The sequence below is a fragment of the Diplotaxodon limnothrissa genome, linkage group LG2 (assembly GCF_057381915.1).
Source record: "Diplotaxodon limnothrissa isolate DT_005_m linkage group LG2, D_limnothrissa_male_GT1.1, whole genome shotgun sequence".
Lineage (NCBI taxonomy): Eukaryota > Metazoa > Chordata > Actinopteri > Cichliformes > Cichlidae > Diplotaxodon > Diplotaxodon limnothrissa.
In genome coordinates, this window is record NC_140597.1 from 10,052,287 (window position 1) to 10,074,061 (window position 21,775).

At 41.8% G+C, this 21,775-nt stretch overlaps 2 protein-coding genes across 2 annotated transcripts in view; both read right to left on the reverse strand.

Moving 5' to 3' along the window:
* The window catches only part of LOC146638214 (uncharacterized), a 240,182-nt gene that overhangs the window by 19,251 nt on the left and 199,156 nt on the right, over window positions 1–21,775 (reverse strand). The gene's annotated exons all lie outside the window — the stretch shown is intronic.
* Window positions 11,891–13,609, reverse strand: LOC146638216 (TBC1 domain family member 2A-like). The gene is made up of 4 exons (XM_085360525.1): window positions 13,450–13,609; window positions 13,168–13,364; window positions 12,422–12,543; window positions 11,891–12,092 (listed from the first exon to the last, which is right to left on the reverse strand). The coding sequence occupies exons 1-4, from the start codon at window positions 13,607–13,609 to the stop codon at window positions 11,891–11,893; spliced, it is 681 nt and encodes a 226-aa protein (XP_085216651.1).

Sequence of the window (21,775 nt, forward strand, 5' to 3'; positions counted from 1 at the left end):
GAGCAATGGGAATCCGACGAGGTGGGCTGACTGTGGGTGCAACGTCTGGATTTACATGGAAACTGCATTCACCAGGAAATTCTCCTATCCCTTTGAATACGTCTGCATATTCGTCTAGTATTGCCTGTGAACTGTTGGTTGTCTTGCCTCTTTCCTCCGTCACTGCCATCACAATCCTTACCAGGTTAAGGTCACGGCAAGCTTTCATTGCTAATACAGGTGGGGCGCTTGTGTTAACAACATGGAATTCCAACGTGCAGGTCTTGTCTTTGTGTTTGCATTTTAACTGGCATTTTCCTTCCACACTGAGTGAGTGTCCCCCATAATCTGTGAGCTTGTGTGTGACAGGCTTCAGTGTCACGTGTGGGAAGAGTGTCTGGAACATGTTAGCTGGAATTGTGTTTGCTTGCGCCCCAGTGTCAACTTTAAACCTCACTGTCTGTGGGGGGGAACCAAGCTGCATGTCTGCATATGCTTGCTCATCATTTCTTCCTTCATTTTCTATGGTGATGCTATCAATGTAGAAACAGTCTTGGTCCTCATCTGTGTCCATAGTTGACATTTCTATGTTCTCTCTCACAGTGTGTACTGATTTGAGGTGGGCTTTTGTCTGCGAAGGGAGTCTTGACCTGCATGCTCTCGCAAAATGGTTCATTTTCTTGCATTTTGCACATTGCTTCCCTTTTGCTGGGCAGGTGTCTTTATTACCGTGTTGTCCGGCACAATAGCTGCACGTTTTTAGTGTTGCATTAGCGTGTTCTTTTGGTCTCACGCTTCTTGTTTGATATTCTTGTCTGTGCGATTTCCTGCCGATGGCGTGCACAGTTTCTTGGCCCCTGGAGTGACCCATAGTTTTTAGCTGTTGCTTTGCTAGCTCGTGTGATCGTGCTATATCTATAGCTTTCTCTAGCGTGAGCTCTGCGCCTTGGCTGAGTAGCTTTTCTCGGACGTGTGGCGAGTTAGTGGCAAATACAATGCGATCCCTGACCATTTCATCTGTATTTGGGTACCCACAGTCTTTAGCAAGTAGTTTCAGTTCCGTAATAAACTGTTCAAATGTCTCATTTTCACCCTGCATCTTTTCATGAAACTTATATCGGGCGTAGATTGGGTTAGCTTTCGGTATGATGTAATCAGTGTACTTATCGTAGTACGTCTGAAGCTTTCGGGAGTCGTCTGCGGTGAGCGTCCACGTGTTGTAGACGTCCCGTCCTTTCTCACCGACCCATAGAAGAAGGTAGCTGCATTTGTCTGCCTCCTCCTTCCCCCGAAGAGGACCAGCGAACATTAGCTCGGCGTGCTGCTTGAAACGCCGCCATGCCTCAGGCAGGTTGCTGGAGTCCCAATCCATACGCGGTGTGGGAACGCCGTAAGCCTCCATGTCTGCGCTGTCCGACGGCGAGGGATTGCGTAGAAAGCCGCTACTCTGACACCATGTTTTGTTTTTGTATGTATACCGAGCTTCTTATTAACTGCACGCACACACTGATCTCTGCTCCGCTTCCACTTTATTTCGTCTACTTCTCCATTTCCTCTGGAGCTTCTTGCTCGCGAGTGAATTACACACATTGCAGCAACACAGTGCCATCTAGTGGCTGATACACACATGAGTCAACATGTTACAGGTCGTGCACGTGCTTTCATGATGTTGTCATCTGACGCTGCGGCGCGCATTTTCTCTGTGTCTTCAAAGCTTCGCAGTTTAGTTTTAAATTCAGCAAAAGTCACTTCAACTTCACTTTGTGTGACATGGATAGCAAACGGTTTGAACGATTCTGGCAGTCCCTTCAAAACCATTGCTACCAATAGCCCATCACTCAAAGTTTCACCAGCATTCCTCAGGGCTGTGATTATTGTCTCTGCTCGTATCACATACTCAGTCACACTCTCACTTTTGGAGCGAAGTGAGTTCTGTGTACAGGCTAATTATACGAGGCTTTCCTTTACCTGCATAATAGTTTCTTAGAATCCCCAGCGCCTTTCGTCCATCATCCGCTGCTTCTCGCATAACAAGAGACAAACTTTTGTCATCCAGAAACTGGATCAGCTCCGCGTAGGCCTCTGCATTCTTTGCTCTCTCTTCTTCTCCCTCCGCGTCGGTAGGCTGCTTCAAAATAATGTCTCTTAAACCTTGCAGACGAAGGTGGCCCAAAAATTTCGTCTCCCATAGTTCGTAATTCTTTTCATCCCCATCAAAAACTAGCCGAGCCCAACGGCTATTTGACTCAGCGGCTCGTCGGCTCATGGCGCTAGCATGGTATGCTAATCCTCACCGAGTGCGCAGTACGTCGCGGCGTTTCTCTCGGTGGCAAAACGACATGGACTCTTTTGGAAAACTTCTTAGCTTCCTGGGCCCATAACCTGTTGGCAGAGGTATGAAAATGCGCAGTAAAATCTAACGTGCATAGCTAACTTCATCAACGACATTTTGGGAGGAATAATCACACATCAGCCTTCGGCCATTTTTTGATGAACGCATACGCCCCCTAGAGCGCGCTAACTTTATTAACAGCCACACAAATGTAAAGCACACATCAAACATAAATAAACCATTTGACTGTCTCCATAATTGAGAGAATTTTCTCTTCTTATTTCAACACACTCTCTCTCTCTACAGCTGTACCTGCTGATAGCGTTGCGTGTGGCACTCTTGGCTTGTCAAAGTTCTGGCTCGGACCAAACAGCGCCACACTCTGCCGATACTCCCGAGGGACGCCTTCACGCACCAGAATTTTGAGCTCAGGTGAGATGATGAAGTCATCGTCGGACCTGCCTGCAAGGTACTGAGCCCAGCGGCTCAGCAGGGGGTGCTCCAGACCCTCCTACAGAGACAATGATGTATGATATAAAAAGAGGATAACCATTATCTGTTAAGCATTATGTTACAATTTAACATAATGTAAAATTGTAACATTGTAAACATAATGTTACAATTTTAATCCGTATTAATATCATAGGGAGATTAATATCCCTACAATATTAAGCATCAGACTTTATCAAATTTTCTAAAAACTTTTTTTGTTGGATAGTGTAGCGCAGCTGGATAGTGTAGTGGTAATACTACATATCTTTGGAGTCGCACGTTCGATTCCCACCCAGTATCCAGTAAGGGTCCTGGCTAGACCCCTCATGCTAACCAAAAATCCCTGGAATGGTGCGGCTACGTCTGCAGTCTCTCCGCTTAAATTTAGAGCTTGCTTGTTTGTTAAATGTATTATTTACTGTTTTTAGTTTACTCCATGACGGGGCTGGATATCGGGCGTCCTGCACCACCCATCCGGTCTGGAGCATAGCGAAACCATTTCTGCACTGTTTGAACGAAGGTGAACTCAGAAACTGCCCCCACCTGCTGAGTCAGGCCATCTAAGACAACAAAAAACCCCAAAAACAAACAAACAAAAAAACAGTAAAAAAGAGGGGTTCAATTAGAGTTCAAATATGAATAACCTCTCGCCAAAAGTCTTTAACAGCTAGAAAGCTGGCAAACTACTAAGCTGATCAACATGAAAGGCACAAGGTGGAAATCAGCAAACTGCTGCCTCACTTTGTTCACCTGTGCTCTATATTTCATGGTCCGGTTGGCTGCAGGACCAAACATTTGGCCTTACACCTTATTTCTTTATGTTTTGCTTCCAAGGTGCCAGACTTGTAGGTAACTTTTTACACTGACATGACCTCAGCAATAGTTTCCAGTCTTTCAACTTCCTTGGGCTTTGGCTGCTTTTTTACTCATTTTCAGTCCAGTCCTTCTACCTGACCATTTTCAGAGAACTCTAAGGAGCTTGGGGGAAAAAAGCAACCGGACTTCTTTAACTTTTTTGAAGACGTTTCGCTTCTCATCCCAGAAGCTTTTTCAGTTCACTGAAGCCTCATAAGAAAGTGACACAATGACATTTAGATAATAAAACTCGCCAAAAATGCACCTTAAGAGCACTGTCTCTTTAAATACCCTCTTTTGCTTGGTCTGCTCCTTATTTTTTCTCATTTTTTCTTACTTTGGAGGACCAGCAGAGCGAGGGCCGCTAACCTGTGGACATTCATGGAAGGTGACGTTGTGTCTGGAAGGCGGGTCCACATAAGAACTCAGATATAATATTTATATTTTTGTTCTAACCTGTTGAGTCCCTGGCAGCAGCCAATGGCAAGGTTGTGCCAGCCAGCAGGATGCTGCGGAGCTGCTGAAGGGCGGGGCTGGAGTCTGAAAGTAAGAGCTCGTTTAGACTCTATTCTGTGAACAGGCTTGCTCCCACGAATATGTGAATTCATCTGTAAAAGAGTTTAACTCTAATGCACCTGTTCCTCCTGCTCCCTGCTGCAGGGCGGCCTGTTGGACTACGAATGCCAGTGCGGAGCTAAGAAGATCAAAGAGGAGCTGTTGTTCTTGAACCTGCCAAAGTGAGTAACCTCAAATCGGTCCCCAAAGGCCTCAAACCACCACAGTTCAGTCGGTGTCAGTTTTGTTCATGTCATGTCCTCCTTGCGTCTTCCTTTGAGCCTCTCCTCTTTGTCTCATCTCTTTCAGTGTGCTGATCCTCCATCTGAAGTGGTTTACGTTCACTCCATCGTTCACCGTGGAGAAGAAGAACAGCCCCATTGTTCTGACACAGCAGCTGGTGATCAGCCAGGACACAGCCTTTACTGAAGAGGTAAGGGAAAAGGCACACCGTTCATTTCAAGTATGGATGGAGCCCATTTCTAAGCTAACGGGTGGTGCCGCTGCCCTCTCCCAGTAAACTGCTCGCTATTTGTTGGTCAGCGTGATCAGTCGTTTGGGCTCCTCAGCTTACAGCGGTGAGTGGGTGCTTTCAGACACATGTGCTGAATGCAGGTCAGCTTTGAAAGTTTATGAGACGTTAATAAGTGCGCCTTCTCCTCTCAGGACATTACGTCTGTGACGGCGTTCACCAGATGAGCGGAAGAGACGACGTCACAGACAGCCGGCTCACGTACGATGACGAGTTGGTCTGCCAGACCACGTGTGAGTCTGTGTGTGAGCAGCGGCAGAGAACAGCTTACCTGCTATTCTATAAAAGACAGGTGACGTCTCCCAGCAAACAGTCAGCATGTCTGTGCAAATATTCAGTGTAACTTGTAGAAAAACCCTCACACTCAGTTTATTTGTGTTTTTCTTTTTCTATTTCTTACTTTCTTTGCCGCACTAGAAAGGCAGCAGAGTCGGGACTCAGATCTGCAGCAACACCTTCATTGTTATTGTTATTATTGTTGTTAGTACTCTTGTTGTTATGATTGATATTGTTACTGTTATGATCAGTTTTATTATTATTATTATCATTATTAATTTTTTAATACATTTGTTTATCTTTATTATTATTAGTAGTAATGTTGTTGTTTATGTTGTTATTGTTATTATTATTACTGGTATTTTTGACATTATTATTATTATTTTGTTGTTATTGTCATTATTAGTAGAAGTAGTATTAGTTATATCATTTTTATATCAGCCTGGAGTGAACAACATGAAAGCATGGATCCATCCTCCCTCACATTCACAATTCAGGCTGCTGGTGTAATCGTGCGGGGGATATTTTCCTGGTACACTTTGGGACCTTTAAATGCTACAGTCTGAGTATTGTTATGACCACAGTGTACCCTCTTCTGATGGCTGAAAGTAAAAGGGGGTCCAGTACCGGTTCCGGTACCAGGCCTACTGACAATCTAACATAATGTAAAATGGTAACATCGTAAACATAATGTTACAATTTAACATAATGTAAATGGTAACATTGTAAACATAATGTTACCATTTAACATAATGTAAAATGGTAACATTGTAAACAGAATGTTACCATTTAACATAATGTAAAATGGTAACATTGTAAACAGAATGTTACCATTTAACACAATGTAAAATGGTAACATTGTAAACAGAATGTTACCATTTAACACAATGTAAAATGGTAACATTGTAAACAGAATGTTACCATTTAACACAATGTTAAATGGTAACATTGTAAACAGAATGTTACCATTTAACACAATGTAAAATGGTAACATTGTAAACAGAATGTTACCATTTAACACAATGTGAAATGGTAACATTGTAAACAGAATGTTACCATTTAACACAATGTAAAATGGTAACATTGTAAACAGAATGTTACCATTTAACACAATGTGAAATGGTAACATTGTAAACAGAATGTTACCATTTAACACAATGTAAAATGGTAACATTGTAAACAGAATGTTACCATTTAACACAATGTGAAATGGTAACATTGTAAACAGAATGTTACCATTTAACACAATGTAAAATGGTAACATTGTAAACAGAATGTTACCATTTAACACAATGTTAAATGGTAACATTGTAAACAGAATGTTACCATTTAACACAATGTAAAATGGTAACATTGTAAACAGAATGTTACCATTTAACACAATGTAAAATGGTAACATTGTAAACAGAATGTTACCATTTAACACAAGGTAAAATGGTAACATTGTAAACAGAATGTTACCATTTAACATAATGTAAAATGGTAACATTGTAAACAGAATGTTACCATTTAACACAAGGTAAAATGGTAACATTGTAAACAGAATGTTACCATTTAACACAATGTAAAATGGTAACATTGTAAACAGAATGTTACCATTTAACATAATGTGAAATGGTAACATTGTAAACAGAATGTTGCCATTTAACATTATGTTAAATATAACTAACGGATTTACTTTACCAAATGGACCATCCCGGCCTTGCCGTATTGGTCTATTTGATTCACCTTTGTTTTTCTTGTTTATTTTATTTTCACTTGCTACACATAGGACAGACATGACTGGGGGAAAGAAAGGGGAGAAAGAAAGAGGGAAAGAAAAACAGCAGGGAAGAGGAATGGTGATAAAGGGCAAAAAACAAAAACCAACAAAACAAACAGACAAAAAATATATATATCAGTCACTTCAACTCAAAGAAGTCCAGACGCTTTTCTTTCCAAGCTCCTTTGACTGACTGTTAGGACAACTTATTTATTGCAAGCATGCAGTACAAGAATAACTCGATGTTTCTGACTTTGCATTACGAATTGTTTACCCACTGACAAACATTTCAAATGAAATTAAATTCAAAAACAATTTGTGGTAACCTGATTTTAATTCAAAAAGAATCATTAACAACACTTCTTGTAATGGTGTCAAAATCAGCCCAACTTTTATTTTCAAATGCAAAAAGTAAAAGAAAATGAGCCAACATACTGGACACATATAATTGTCAATATAATTGTTTATAAACAATTATACTGTCATCATTGTTACAGATATGGAAACTTTATTAACAATTTGTCCAAGTAAAAAAATGCCCTGCTAATTGTTGGGGTTTTCTCTCCTCTAGCCCTTTCCTTTAAGCTCTTCTTTACATCCCCCCACCCCCACCTTTTCTTTTTTCTTAATAATATAACAATAAAAACAATTGGCTGCATTTTAAATGTGTCAGATCAATGTCTTTATTCAAGAATACAAGAAATGGTAATAGCTGCATGTGTGTTTGTGTGTGTGCATAATATGCATACTTTACTTGTTGGATCCAAATCCCACAAGGAATCAAATAAAACAAGAAGACAAACAAAAACAAAACAAAAATATATTTCTCTCCCTTCCCAGGTCAGGTTCACAAAAGCATTGCAGCTCTTTATTCCTCTTGTACAGCTCCAGAGTCTGTCAGCCAAAAAGAAACTACTGAGGTTCCAACACCCAGTGTTTCTGTAAACACAGATGAAAATGAACAGTCATCCACATCTAAAAGATTTGTAGATTCGAGGGACCGGTATAATACATCTAGTACATCTTTGTTTAAACCTCAGAACACAAAAAGGGAACAAACCATTGTATACAGATTTAAAAGTGCGCAAAGCAACGAACAGTCACCCTCTGAAACAGCTGAGGTTATCACAACCATTGTTTCTGTAAATACACAGGAACAGTCACCCACCTCAAAAAGATTAGTATATTCAAGGGACCAGTGTATCTACTCTGGTCAAAAGAATCCATGCTTCGTACTGATGTCCACAATTCTTTTTTATTCCTCTCACAATCATGGAGCACCGTGAAAACTAGAAACGAGTAAAATAATATCAATAGCACATATGACATCCATCTCAGCCACTTATTTCTTTTCACAAGATGCACAAGTGCTTAACAAATAACAGCATAATGTTTTTACCGTGTACGCCTTGTAAAAACAGTAGTAGAAAAGTTGTAGATTCGTGCTCTTGTGGGGGAGACGTATGTTATCCACCACCTCGATAGCTAGCCGAGAGTTCGAGGGTCACTAGAGCCGCCGAGAACGCATGAACTACTTACGGTAGGACGTTTTGCCAAAGTAAGACGTTTTGTCAGAACACCGAGTCCTCAGGAGGATGCAGCCCATGAATTTGGACACGATCTCAGATGCACTTCTGGTGTTGTCATGGCAACCCACACAAACATTTCAGCGTCAGCTACAATGAGGCGGAGCCCTTACTGGGACACTGAGCTCAGGTAGAGTGAAAGACAACATTTTTCCGCATCCAAAACAGCAGCGCTGTTCCTGTGACCTCTAGTAAAGCCTCTACTTGGGAAAAGGGAGTCTTTCATCAAAGCATCCTGCAGAAGTTGAATAAAAATATGAAAATGTTTAAATGATGCAACTTAATGAAGGCTGACAGCAGTTGTACTATTTTACATTGCAGCGAACAGGGGTGACCATTATTTTCAACGTTTTTACAGCATTTTTCACATTGAAAGTGAAATAATATAAATAATGTCTCAATTAAATTGCGTTAATATTTAAAAATACAAAAACTACAGCTTTGTTCACAAGCCAATAAAAATGTACTTGGGCCAGTGGTAAATGAAAATAACACTTATTCAGCACCTGGTTGTTGCGGCTGCATCAGGACACCAGATGTTCAGCCTCCATCCTGTAGGCAGACTTATCCCCGTCTGAGAGGAGTCCAATAATGGTGGTGTCATCTGCAAGCTTAATTAATTTGACAGACTGGTGGTTGGAGGTGCAGCAGTTGGTGTACAGGGAGAAGGGCATAGAAGAAAGAACACAGCCCTGAGGGGAGCTCGTGCTGATGGTCCGGGAGTCCAAGACATTCTTCCCCAGCCTCACTGGTTGCTTCCTGTCCGTCAGGAAGTCAGTGATCCACCGGCAGATGGGATCAGGCACATTCATCTGGGAAAGCAATCCTTGAAGAAGGTCTGAAAGGATGGTGTTGAAGGTAGAGCTGAAGTCCACAAACAGGATCCTGGCATAGATTCTGCAGGACAAAGTGTAGGGCCATGTTGATGGCATCGTCTACAGACCTGTTGGCTCTGTATGCAAACTGCAGGGGGTCCAGGAGGGGGGCCGTGAGGGTCTTAAGATAGGAGAGAACCAGGCGCTCAAAAGACTTCCTGACCAGATGTCAGAGCCACAGGTCTGTAGTCTTTTCGTCCAGTGATCTTTGGCTTCTTGAAAGCTATATATGATATAAAAATTATATAAAAACTGTTAATCAGCAAAAGAAATGATATCATAGTTCTTATAAAGAAAGCCTCTATCAATCAAACACCAGCAGTGTAGCAATGTTGTTCACTTACACTGTATATAAAACACTGATTTTGGCTACATCCAGTTTTTACTGTATTATAAACATTTTTTACCATGAAGAGTAAAGTGTTTGGCATTTTTGTCATTGTTATTGAGCTCAGAGATCAGGCCCAGCCCAGTATCTACCTGGTTATGAGCAAGGAGCTGGAGGTGATAACTCAACAATAACCAGGCCATGCATGCATGGATGGATGCATGGATGGATCAGTTTGTAGGCTGTGTGTGGTCAGCAGCAGGCTGCTGGGTGTGGACCAAGAGGGAAAGCCCAGCATGTGAAACCCATCAGCAGAAGGCCAGAACAAAGGTGCACAGACAAACGCAGCCCAGACACTCAGGCAGGACGAGTAAAATAAATGGCAGCAAACACAGTATGATGTGGTAAAATGTGCTTTCTTTCACAAACAGATAGCACAAACAAGAATCACAAGAATCTCCTTTGTGGTTCTTGTTTTTCTTTTGAGTACATTAATAAAAAGTTGAAATAAAGTGGCAATAAAATTCATGCACTGAAGACCACACGAAACCCTAATTCACCCTACTACCTGTTGCCTTCACATTCCATTTGCATCCCTTGTCCACAGAATCAAAAATGACCCTTCTTCGCTAAAGATCGAACATAAAGCAATTGCATTTTAAATGGAAGCCCATTTTGCATTAAGAAACACTATCAGCAATCAGAAATTGTGTATATCAGAGTTCTCTGTTTTTACTGTCCTGAAAACTGCATTAATTCAGTGGATGCGGTTAGGTTCAAAACAACGTAATATAAGAGGGATCCAATTTTTATCCATTCATGTACCAGCTACTGGCTTTTTGCTGTTATGTTCTCATATCGCGTGAGAGTTTATTTGCCAGGTGTCAGAAGTCTAATAATGAATAAAGTTCAGGATATGCTTAAAAACTCACCTCAGTATAGCCGTCATCAGAAGGAAGTGCGCTTCACTGACTCATCAACTTGTCTCAGGCTTTCCACAAAGTTTCACAGTTGACCTTAAAGTAAGATGCTGCAAGCTTACCTTGCAGTGTATTCCTTTTCAAGGTCTAAAGACCTTAAAGTGCGCTATAGATTGAAGTGATTTGAACTGACAACAGGGCTAATTCAGCACTTCAAGTTAACATCAATAAAAGTTTTTAAATTTATTCTGATTTCCGTTTGTTTTCATTGCCTGTGCTATCTGTTATTTAGTTCAAATTGTGGGTAGATAATGCTGTGCTGTCATGTGACCTGTTCTCTCATGTGTGCCTTTCTCTTGTTTTGTATGTATTTCTCGTTTGTTATTTATTCCTATTTTATTCCTGCAATTGGTATGGAATTCATTTTTTTTTAAAATTGATCAGTGTTTTGAAATTAGATGTGATGAAGATGTGACCTTAATTTACAAAATCAACATCATGTTGGATTCAATGAGACATGAAACTAGTGCATGAAACAGGTCTCAGTAAATGTTCTCATAGACTGCAATACACTGCCCCCTGCTGGTCATTATAAAGTCTGCAGATGTCATTTGACATGAATGTCATATTTGTGAAACAAAATAAAGGACTCTGTAAAATAAATGAAAATCAAATATTTATATACAGAATATTTATGTACAAATGCTGAAAAAGACATTTGAACAAGATGCACACCCAGTAAAATTTAAAAAAAAAAAAGAAAAGTCAGTTTTATCATGTGACTATCATGCTGTCATTTCTGCACAATGCACTTTACACCAGATCAAAATAAAACACTGTGAGGTCGTTCTAACCGGAAGCCCAGAGAGCTTCGACAATGCAGCACAATGCCCTGAAGCATCAGCATCAAAATATACTTCAAGTACCAAAAAGTACTCATTGTGCAGAATGCCCTATTTTTGAATAGCTGGACATTTTAATTACTTTATCACCAGCTGTGACTACAGCTGATAATCAACCATGTTTCATAGGGATGTGACTACATTTAGAAATGTCACGCATTTTTAGGTATAAAGCAAAAGATGCAATGAAATAAATAAGCTATCACATATTAATCCAAATGAATTCACTGAAATACATCTGCACATTTCTGCAGCCTGACTTATTACACACGTGAACACAGTACACATTTGTTTACTGCAAGCTTGTTTCAGAGATGTGATGCAGTTAAATCTGTATGCGTCTGTTTCCTTGTAGTGTTAGTAGAGATGGTGAACCTGACACAATCCTGTGTTTGGTGTGAAGGAAACCAGTTAACAGCCGGTTTAGTGAAATTCTCTTGAACTCATGGAAAACTCATCGTCGTCTCGAAGTGAGCAGCTGAAGCGTCCCGTGTGATCAGAGGTCCTCGTCGTCCTCGCTCACCATGACGTCGAGCTCTTTGTCTTTCCGTACGACGCTCTCTGTGATGAACTCCTTGTGCTGCTCCTCCAGCTCACGCAGCTCCGCCTGCAGGCGCTCCAGGTGGAGCACTCGCCGGTTCCTCAGCAGCCGGCTGGGGAATGGGTTCATGTCGTTGAAGGCGATGCTGGTCAGCTTCCTGCATGGACACACGCAGGTGGAAAGGACTCGATCACCAACACAGAGGAACTGGAAACTGATCAGCTTGAGTGTTTCTGTTTTATGCTGCTTGATACTTCAGGTACTGCAGTTTGAGCAGGAAATACTGGACTGACTGGACCACATGTATCCGAGAGCTGCAGATACTTAAAAATCTTTAAATCGTTGTTACTGTGATCAGGGAAATTTAAACTTCTCACAAAATTTCAGTAAAAAGGGTTTGAAGCTCAAAGATTCAACAGCTACATCCGCTACACTTCTGAGAGTGTAACAGCTCGTAGATTAAGGCTGGTGGAGGCGAGTGCGTACCTGGCATTGGAGACGGTCTTTGTGAAGAAGCGTAGGTACTGGTAGATCTCCACGCTGTCGTGAATCTTCAGGATGTCGTCCTCTTTGTATTTGAACAGAGCCAGAGTGTATCTGAAGATCACCTGCAGCACAGACACGCATTTCATAACAGGACACTCACGCCACACAATTAATTGGAAACTTTGAGGAGGTGAGTCATAAAATTACTCTTTCAGTTGTGGTGCAGTTGGGCCCTTTACTCATTACAGCTCTGATCGATTTCCAATAAGCCACTTGGTTCCTCAGTTGCCAGATAATATTAACTTACTTGGTAGTTGAGCTTTAAGTTTAAATTAAACTTTTGGGTTGGATCTACGTGGCTGAAGCTGTTGTCAGCATTTATCCCTGTGTGGTATATATTTCTGTGTCTGAACTGTGATTTTATTTCCTGAGACAAATGATGTAAAAGCTGTGCTGCATTTGTCACATTGCAGAAACAAGCCCAAAGCCATTGTCCCGCTCATCGTCTGGATTTACGCTGCTTGTGGTAGACTGTGAGGTCGTTACTAGAATGATCTGCTTTCCCACTCCTATTTCATGTCACATGACAGTTCCCCATGCTTAGTAAACAATGTCTTATTACTCCTAAAATGTAAATAAAGACATCTAAAGGTGAAAACAAAATCATTTTTGTTTCCATGGACACTACTGTGGTGCATTCAAGTGTTGTCTGCATTTCTGTCATGGTGTGTTCGGGTGTATGGTACCTTGGTACCCTCATACAGGAAGGCGTCCCACAGAGGCATCAGGATGTCGCTGGGCAGACTCTCCACAAAAACCACCAGGAACCAGTTGAAGGTGACCAGAGAGACGTCAATGTTGTGATCCTCAAAGTGAGATGCCAGGCGAGGAAGCTTCTCCGCCATGAAGTCCTTCAGCACGCGCTGGTCCGCCTGAGCACAAAGACTCACAGAGATCAGCCTCACTGATCACTAAAACAGATCACAGCAGGCAAGCAGGTGAGTGTGTCTGCTGACCTGAGAGGCCAACCAGATTCTTGGTGTAGTAGTCCTGAGGCATGATGGCTTCCACCACTGCCACCAGACACCAGAAGGCGTCTTCGTCACTTTGGAGGACCAGCAGAGCGAGGGCCGCTAACCTGTGGACATTCATGGAAGGTGAGGTTCTGCCTGGAAGGCGGGTCCACATAAGAACTCAGATATAAAATTTATACTTTTGTTCTGACCTGTTGAGTACCTGGCAGTAGCCAATGGCAGGGTTATGCCCGGAGAAGGCCAGAAGGATGCGGCGGAGCTGCTGGAGGGCAGGGCTGGAGGGCGGGGCTGGACGGCGAGGAGAAGTGCTGATTGGTCGTCAGGGTTCGGTGAAGGTCCAGCTGGACCTGCCTGGAGGCAGGATTAGGAGCTGTCCGACTCTTCTCACACAGCTGGAAACAGAACAGGATTACTGAGTGCTCGCCAGCATTCCCAACAGGAAGAAGGAGGAGCCACCTGTGCTCAGGTGCGGATAAAGCACTCTCTCTCTCTACAGCTGTACCTGCTGATAGCGTTGCATGTGGCACTCTTGGCTTGTCAAAGTTCTGGCTCGGACCAAACAGCGCCACACTCTCTGCCGATACTCCCGAGGGACGCCTTCACGCACCAGAATTTTGAGCTCAGGTGAGATGATGAAGTCATCGTCAGACCTGCCTGCAAGGTACTGAGCCCAGCGGCTCAGCAGGGAGTGCTCCAGACCCTCCTACAGAGACAATGATGTATGATATAAAAAGAGGATAACCATTATCTGTTAAGCATTATGTTACAATTTAACATAATGTAAAATTGTAACATTGTAAACATAATGTTACAATTTTACATTATGTTACAGTTTAACATCATATAAAATTGTAACATTATGTTTACAATGTTACAATTTACAAATTGTAACATTGTAAACATAATGTTACAATTTTACATTATGTAACAATTTAACATAATGTAAAATTGTAACATTGTAAACATGATGTTACAATTTTACATGATGTTAAATTGTAGCTGTTAAGGGTGGTGAGTTAGCGAACCTAGACGCGGACTTCTCGTTTAAGTTGAACAGTGTCTTTATTTACAGTGAAGCCAAAATCAATCCACAGTTATCCACAGTGCAAGTCCCTTCAGTGCTCCTCTCCCCGTCTCCCCTCGTGTGTCCACAAAACTCCCTAGAATCAGTGAAGTGTCCCCTTCCGTCTCTCCGTCTCGATCGCGTCCAGGCTTATTAGGCAGCTCAGAGTGGCAGCACTTACGGGTCGGAGGTAACAATCGCAGCGGAGAAAAAGCGGAGCGAGAGAGGAGAACAAAAAAACACACACACACAGGTCGACCGGTCGGGGCACCGTCCGACTCTGACAGTAACATAATGTAAAATTGTATTATGTTTACAATGTTACAATCCCTACCCTCACCTATGGCCACGAGCTGTGGGTAGTGACCGAAAGAACGAGATCGCGTATACAAGCGGCAGAAATGAGCTTCCTCCGAAGGGTGGCTGGCCTCTCCCTTAGAGATAGGGTGAGAAGTTCGGCCGTCCGGGAGGGGCTCAGAGTAGAGCAGCTGCTGCTCCACATCGAAAGGAGCCAGCTGAGGTGGTTCGGGCATCTGACAAGGATGCCCCCTGGGCGCCTCCTGGGTGAGGTGTTCCAGGCATGTCCCACCGGGAGCAGGCCCCGGGGCAGACCCAGGACACGCTGGAGAGATTATATCTCTCGGCTGGCCTGGGAACGCCTTGGGACGCTTGAGCGGTCAGCAAAAGTCGACTTCCCCCATCACCCACTCATTCACAAAATTTCCCTCGGGCCGTGAACAGGTGATATAGCAATCACTATTACTGACACCACGTGACCCAAAGCTACGCCTATCCACAACATTCCGGCCCCTAATTATTACATTTTTACAGTAATAATTACACATCCAACACCATAACTCACAACACACACTTCATCATATCACAGACACCCAGTGAGACAACATAACATACTCAAAAGTCCACCAAAGTTATTTTCTCATGTCTTCTCTTCTTTTCTTCTGTCTGCACATGGTCAGTCAGTCATGGGCCAGAGGTTACCAGCACTTAGCCTAAATATAGTCAGTCTGATGTACATCTCATAACATTAAAGTCAATTCAAAGTTAGTTATGTCACACTGTGTCAAAAATGTCATAGTCATGGGTCAGAGGCCTCCTGAAGAAGGCATATCTTTGTGATGGGTCTGCACACATGGCTGGTTGGGGTCTTAATCCAGACCTGACGCACAAGCCCCCTTTCATCTGGTGCAGCTCCGGTGACTCTCCCAATGAGCCAAGAACCACGAGGTGCAGAATCATCCACTATAAGGACCACATCTCCAGGAACAAAGTTACGTTTAATCCTTCCCCATTTCTGGCGCTCTAATTCTGTGACTGGGACTCTCTTTGCATATCCTCTAGATATAAGATCTGTCATGAAGGCAGTGTAGTCTTTATGAAAGTCTTTATCTCTGATGAACCTTTTCTTCAAACCTAAGGCTCGTTGCTCAATTGCACAGTTGTCAGGCATTCTTATGTCTCGGTCTTTTAGTGGCAGGGCAATGCTGTAGTGCCAATCCCCCAAAGTCACCATCTTGCTGGCCAATTCCAGGAACTTCAAGTCTTCCTTTGACAGCCCCATCTGTTCATCATTGCTGCTCTCAGGAAAATCCATCTTGAACTGCTGTTTCCATAGCTTGTCCAGTGTGACAGCAGAAACTCTGTTGGCGGTAACTGTTGCCAAACATCCTGGCCTTCCACAGCATTCTCGATTAGGTGGCCCATTCACAGTCCAGCCGAGCACAGTCCTAATGGCAAAGGGTCCATCACCTACACTCCGGATGACCTCCAAAGGTTCTAGAGCTCTGGGCATATTCATGCCAATCAAAAGCTCAACATTGGCCTTAATTTCTGGCAAATGAACATGCTTCAAATGTGGCCAGTCAACCAGGTCCTGTTGATTTGGGATGTTACCAATATCTACAGGCATTTTATGCTGAGTGAAGAGGTTAGGCATATCACAGTACATGTCACTGTCCAATCCAGCAACTTCAAGTTCAGGTACAATGAAACTGTCCACCACTTTCTCCTGTCCCATGGTGCGCAGGAGAATCTTTGTCCTCCTCCCAGCAATATTCAGCTTGTCCATAAGACCCGCTGTACAAAAGGATGCTGAACTCCCTTGGTCCAGAAAGGCATACGTTTCCACTATTCTTTGACCTCTCTTTGATTTTACTTTAACTGGCACAATGGCAAGCTTACAGTCCTGTTCACCGGCCCCAGTAAGACCACTAGTCTGGATCGTAACAGGAATGTTATCTGCCTCATTATTAGGTTTGATTTCATGTACAGTGTAGTGTAAGCATTAAAAGATCATAAAAGGAAACACTAACATTTATGTGAAACTAATTGTAATAAAAAAAATGAACAGGTGCTTTATAGATTTAAAAGAAAGAATCTGAAAACAACACTTTTTTGGTCTGAGTGATCAAAGTAGAAAACAGAACTGATGTTCAAGAACAAACCATAGCTGCACTAATATTACACATCTCCATTGTTGTGGTGAACAGACATGTTGCTTTTAAAACCACATGCAGTGTGTGACCGTGACTGTTCACTGAGACCATGAACGCCACTTCGCTGAAGCCTTCGCCTTCTTCTTCTTCTTCTAAATTGGAAGCAGAAGGAGCACGAGCTGCTTTGATCTACTGAAAGGAAAAAGCAGAATATCTGAGTTGAAACCAGTCAGCTGAAACCAGTAAGACAGGAACAAATTCAATGCAGTGTCTCAGGTGGCTTAGCCTGTTACAACTGTTGATACAAGCTAAATACAGTTAACACACAGTGTCAGGGAGCTCCAGTGTGGGAACTAGTGGCTTTAGGTTTGTAGTCATTTAACTTTCATCCCTTCATTCATTTAATTCAGGAGGAAGAAATGTCAGGTGGGTGCAGGCTGGTTACATGCATTTGGTCCCATGCTGTCTTTAACTTGGTTCACTTTATGGCTGGGCTGTATGTGGGCTTATATCATGTTACTTGGGCAGGAGTTCCTGTCCCCTGTTAGACTTAGAAAGTTTCTCCATAAGTAGAGCTTCTAACTCTTCTAGCACATCTGTGGCTGACAGTTTTTTGGTGGCTCTTTTTACCCCACACTGGTTGTGAGTGTGTAAATAGCCCCACTAGTTATTTTGGGTTGCAGTTAACTTGGGAGGAAGAGGTAGGTCTGCCATGACTAGATGAATAACAATTATCTGGGATACATAAATTTCATAATGCATGCATGTATCTCTATAAACCTGCCTGAGGGCTGCCATTTTTTACATTCAGTTATTTCTTTGTTGAATCTAAATAATGAATGTGTTACAGTTAAACTGACACTGATCAGTGTAAATGGCTCATTGGGACACAGAAACCTTTAAATTAAACCCTATCACCTGATATCGAGTGTCAAACAATATCAAAGCTGTAAAAGCTGTTTACAGTCAGAATTTATAAAACTATGATTGTAAATAAATTCAAACAAGTGAGCTTTTCTCTTTGTGCTGAATATCAACACTGTGATTTCTTAGACTGTAAGCTTTACTTTAGCACAACCAGTTGTAGAAGCTGCCACTCCAAATGTCTTTTGATAACAAGAAAAAAATACCTTTTCAGTCCACGGCCTGAAGTTCTTCTCTGACATCTTCTGCCATCGGCTTTGTCTGCTGGTTTGAAGACAATAAACCACAAAAAGATGATTTAGTCACTTTGTCTGCGTCATGCAGCTCGAATGTGTCGTGTAACGATGTTGAATAGCTGTCGTTATCCCTCTGCTGTGTCAGTAGGATTGTACTGTACAGCATCTCATTGATATGTGAGGAATGCTAATGTAACACGATAACAGACTTACATCATTAAAACATAAAGGGCAGGAGATATTTAGATATTTTTATATTTATATTACATTTTATAGCTGACGGATATTACTAAATAGATAGAATTTACTAAATAGCTGGATGAACATGAAAAATATGACTATAATAACAAATGACCATGAGAGCCAGTAGAATTAATTCAACTGGACACTCAAAAGACGTCCTTAAATGCTCTTTAAGTGGCGGAACAGATGAACAAACAGTTAATCGCTTACTTGAGATGAAATCTGCTCAGCTACTTTGAAAACAGCTTCTAACTGGTTCATCCTTTAACAGGATGACTGCTCAGGGGTAAGGCCATCATGCAGTCCAGCAACCTTTATGGTTCTGCTTTGATTCACCAGGAACTATTAGGGAAACCTTCCAGCGCCTCCTGTGAAAGACACAGGCATAAACACACAAACATTTATTAACATGTTCCACAGTGTTCCAGTTTGATTTTCTCATCCTGTGGACAACAACGTACATGGATGCAGGTTTATTGTTAACTTTTGTAAGGTTTATTTAGTGAACATATCCAGCTGCAGCTCCACTGTGATCCTGAACTGGATAAGCACTTAAGAAAATGTGTCAATAAATGGACATACATCAACTTACTATATTTATCCAAACAGACGGGACCAATAATGCTTCACTGAGTTAGAGACTTTAATGTCTCTTCTATGTAAGAATGTCTCGTGCTGATATACCTGCAAACTTGACAACAAAGGTTTTTCAGACTGCATGTAGCTCTATGTCAGCTCACACATTTACATTTATGTCACACTTATTTCTGCTTTCCCATTTTATAATTATTACTTACATTTTGATTAGATACCTTGAGTTTGTAAATGATCAGATTACATAATTGGAATAAAATGTATCCAATTCAAGGTTGCGGGAGGATGAAGCCTATCCCAGCTGATACAGGACAAAGACAGGCTGCCAGTTTATCGCAGGGCTAACACAATATGTGTAACAGAAAATCCACTTAAATGTTTGATATTTCTTATAATAATCATAATTATGACTATTATTTAAAGGTTTCTTTATAAATACATTTTGATTTTTTATAACCTCTAAAATATAAACCTGAGCTGTTTCAGATTCTGACCTCTGACCTCACTGCAGCTCCCTCTTGGAAGTATGTCTGCTTCTTGTCCCCAGTGTTGACCACCTGCCCTTGATATCACGTACTGTACCTGAGGAACAAAAAAGGACAAACACTTGCCTTCATTTAAGAAGTACATTCATACAGAGGTAATCTATGGAAACACACTAGTTCAACCTTTGGGAGAAATCAGTTCCTGTGAAACATTTCTGTAAATTAACATCATATGGAGAATGAATGAAATGAGTTCTTCCGGTGACTCAGCAGTCAAACACTGACAAATGAAATCTAGTTAAACTATTAAGCATATTTGCTCTTCTGAAATCTGTGTTAAACAACAACAAACATAAATTAGTAACAAAAATACAGCTGAGTAGATATTACAAACCACCAGCAGCCATAATGCTAAATTTTAATCTTCAAATGTTTCTGAGCCGTCTTCAACCTGCTTTTAACACATTAAAGTCCCACAGTCAATGCAGCCTGACTCAATCCTAGATGTTCAGCACACAGAGGTACCGTTTGAAGTTTAGTGTTAACCTGAGTCACTGATCATTTGCAGTATTACAGAGTCTGGCAGTCTTTGCATGATGTCCACGTCACTATAAGTTTCTAGCTGACTCTCAGGTGTGCCAGCAGGAAAGAGTAATAATAATCTGCATCCTGAGGTTTGTCATGCAGGATTAAATTTACAGTGGCTTTGTTCACACAGCTAGGATTGTATTTTACACTGACCCTGGGTCAGTATAAGTATCATACAGTTTAAACGAAGCACTGAAACTTGCACATATTTATTACAGATGCACTGAAGCTAATCGAGATATTTGCTGTCAACCTGTGGCTGCGATTAATCACTTTACTGAAAACTTTATTAACTAGTAACTTCATCAGTCATGACAGAAGCTAATATTTCTGTGCTAACATCGTTTAACCAGTAACAGCTTTCCTCCAATATAAGCTAACGTTTACACCGTAACTTTAAGCTAGCACCATAAAGACGGTAAAACACGTAATAATATCTACAAATGCATCTTAAAGCTCTTATATTAGCACTCGGTGTATTACTAACATAACCACATTAACATTACTGACACTCGCTGACTTTTAATAGTCATTCTATAAATGCTGTCCGTTTAAATGGTCCTGTACCTGTACACACTGCATATCCACCGGATTCCAGCCAGAGTGGATTCTGGAGTCTTCCACGCTCCTGTTAGTGATCCTCCATCTGGATGGATGAGAACAACCTTCTGAACAATCTAGCAGGTCTCCTTGGGGGGCACGTCTCCCCACCCCCCAAGCGAGGGCCGTGGCACTGAAACTGCCGGCTGAGAGAAGGCTTGAAAAAAAAGGACATTTATCATTTCTTCTTCGGCCACCTTTTTTTCTCATCGTTTTTCCAAAGTACACATTAAGCTTCTTCTGCAATAACACACTAATTACACATGGAAACCTACCTACTTCTTTCTTCATCACAAACAATTACACTTTCTGTAAAGTGCTTTCAATAAAACAGAAAAGAAAAGTGTGTTTTGTTTTGTTTTTTTATTCAAGATCTGTTCACATGTACTTAGCAAAGGTGAGTACACAGCATGAGGAAAGCCAAAAGCAAAGAGAGCGTATGAAGGTAATATTGAAGTAGGCTTCGTTTTGAAGTGGTGAAAGGCAAAGGCATGAGTGTAAGGTAATAAGGGGTAATGAGAGAGATGAAGAGCGGGCGGAGGACTTGGCTCGAGCAGGAAAAAGCAAAAAGGAAATGCGAGTGCGTTTCCCCGCCCCCCGCGCAGGGCCGTGGCAGTGAGTTCGTGGGGGGTTCGAACTGGCGGAGTTCTGTAGCAGAGTCCTCGCCACATGTCATAAGCCAAACGACCGGCCGAGGGAATGCTTAAAAAAAAGGACATTTATCTTTTCTTCTTCGGCCACCTTTTTTTCCCATTGTTTTTGCAAACTACACATTAAGCTTCTTCTGCAATAACACACTAATTACACATGCAAACCTACCTACTTCTTTCTTCATTACAAACAATTACAATTTCTGTAAAGTGCTTTCAATAAAACACAAAACAAAAGTAGCTTTTCTTTTCTTTTCTTTTTTTCATTCAACATCTCTTGATTGTGATTTTCGGGTAATAAAAGCTAATAAGAGAGATGTAGAGCGGGCGGAGGACTTGGCGAGAGCAGGAAAAAGCAAAAAGGAAACGCCAGTGCACGTCTCCCCGCCCCCCAAGCAAGGGCCGTGGCACTGAAACGGCTGGCCAGAGAAGGCTTGAAAAAAAAGGACATTTATCTTTTCTTCTTCAGCCAGCTTTTTCCCCC

Excerpts from the sequence above, each read along its gene's own strand:
- LOC146638216 (XM_085360525.1), bottom strand. The coding sequence starts at position 13,609 with ATGTGGACCCGCCTTCCAGGCAGAACCTCACCTTCCATGAATGTCCAC. Across the intron at positions 13,365-13,449 it reads CTACTACACCAAGAATCTGG|TTTGTGCTCAGGCGGACCAG; the intron begins TTGGCCTCTCAG and ends TCTCTGTGAGTC. Across the intron at positions 12,544-13,167 it reads TCCTGTATGAGGGTACCAAG|GTGATCTTCAGATACACTCT; the intron begins GTACCATACACC and ends TCTGTGCTGCAG.